This window comes from Moesziomyces antarcticus, assembly GCF_000747765.1.
Source record: "Moesziomyces antarcticus DNA, scaffold: scaffold_v10193, strain JCM 10317, whole genome shotgun sequence".
Classification (NCBI taxonomy): domain Eukaryota; kingdom Fungi; phylum Basidiomycota; class Ustilaginomycetes; order Ustilaginales; family Ustilaginaceae; genus Moesziomyces; species Moesziomyces antarcticus.
The window spans coordinates 1-1,074 of record NW_014638817.1 but is presented as its reverse complement, the minus strand read 5'-3'; the positions used below and the strand labels follow the sequence as shown (position 1 = coordinate 1,074).

Genomic DNA, 1,074 nt, shown 5'->3' with positions numbered 1-1,074 from the left:
ACGAACAACTCACGGGTCTCGGTCTGGTCGACACGCTCCCCGCCGCGCCAAAGGTGCAACCCAAGCGCCTCTCGGCAACTTCGCAGTTCTCGTCCACCGACAGCTCCGTCTCCGTCGCCTCGGCGCTCGTCCCTTCCTCCTCGGCGAGCTCTCTGGCGTCGTCGAGCGCCTCGCTTCACTCGGCCGACGAGCGCGCTTCCTGGTCGCACGTTCCTGCCGTCAACAACTGGTTCTCCGCTTGCCCGCCCACCCCGCCCTCCTCGATCCGTCTCCAGCTCGAGTTCACCTCGCTCCCGCCCGCGTCGCCCGCCCTTCTTCCCGCCGCCGCCGCCACCGCCGCCGCGGCCGAGCGAAAGCCCAGGCCGCTGTCGAGCATCTTCATCTCGTCCAACTCGAGCGTGCTCGACCTCAAGGAAGCCATCGCGGCGCGCATGGCCGAACAGGGCTTCCGACTCTCGCCCAAGAACCTCACGCTCACGCTCCACCTCCAAGACGACGCACGCATGCCCTCCACCGCGCTCGGCCTCTGCATCGCACACGACGAAAAGCAACCGGCAAAGGTGCTCGACGACTCCAACAGCCTCCTCTTTGAAGAGGGCGCTCAGGAGGAGGACCTCGTCGTCGTCGACTGCGATCCATCGCATATCCTCTGGTCCATCTAATCGCACACTCGCTAGTTACCCACATTTCCATGCATTTATACCCCGCCGTTGCCGCCTGGTGCGGCGCGCCATGCTATCGCATCCATGCTCGCCAACGTTGTGGTTCGACTGAATACAGATTGACTCGCACCGAATACATGGGCCTCTGTCAGCGCCGACAAGGAGGCAGCAGAACCGATTTAGGGTCATTGTTGTGACCATGGCGTTTGGTGGCATCAACAAGCTCCGCGTCCGCTGGGTCATGCACCACTGGCTTGCACTAAGACTGAACAAGGTCTGTTTCGTGTGCCCTATGATATAGGTCTGCGCGTTGACTCAAACTTTGCTGTCGCTGGTTTCGCTTGTCCCGCCTTCTGCTGGCTGAAGAAGCATGCAGCGCTTCGAACATTTCGAGTTGAAAGAGATTGATGGA

At 61.6% G+C, this 1,074-nt stretch overlaps 1 protein-coding gene across 1 annotated transcript; it reads left to right on the top strand.

The window, feature by feature from the left end:
* On the top strand, positions 1–662 carry PAN0_193d6843 (uncharacterized protein; the record flags this gene model as incomplete). The annotated part of the gene is made up of 1 exon (XM_014797744.1): positions 1–662. A coding segment is annotated over one exon (662 nt), but the record flags the coding sequence as incomplete, so codon positions are not given.
* Positions 663–1,074: the final 412 nt, after the last annotated feature.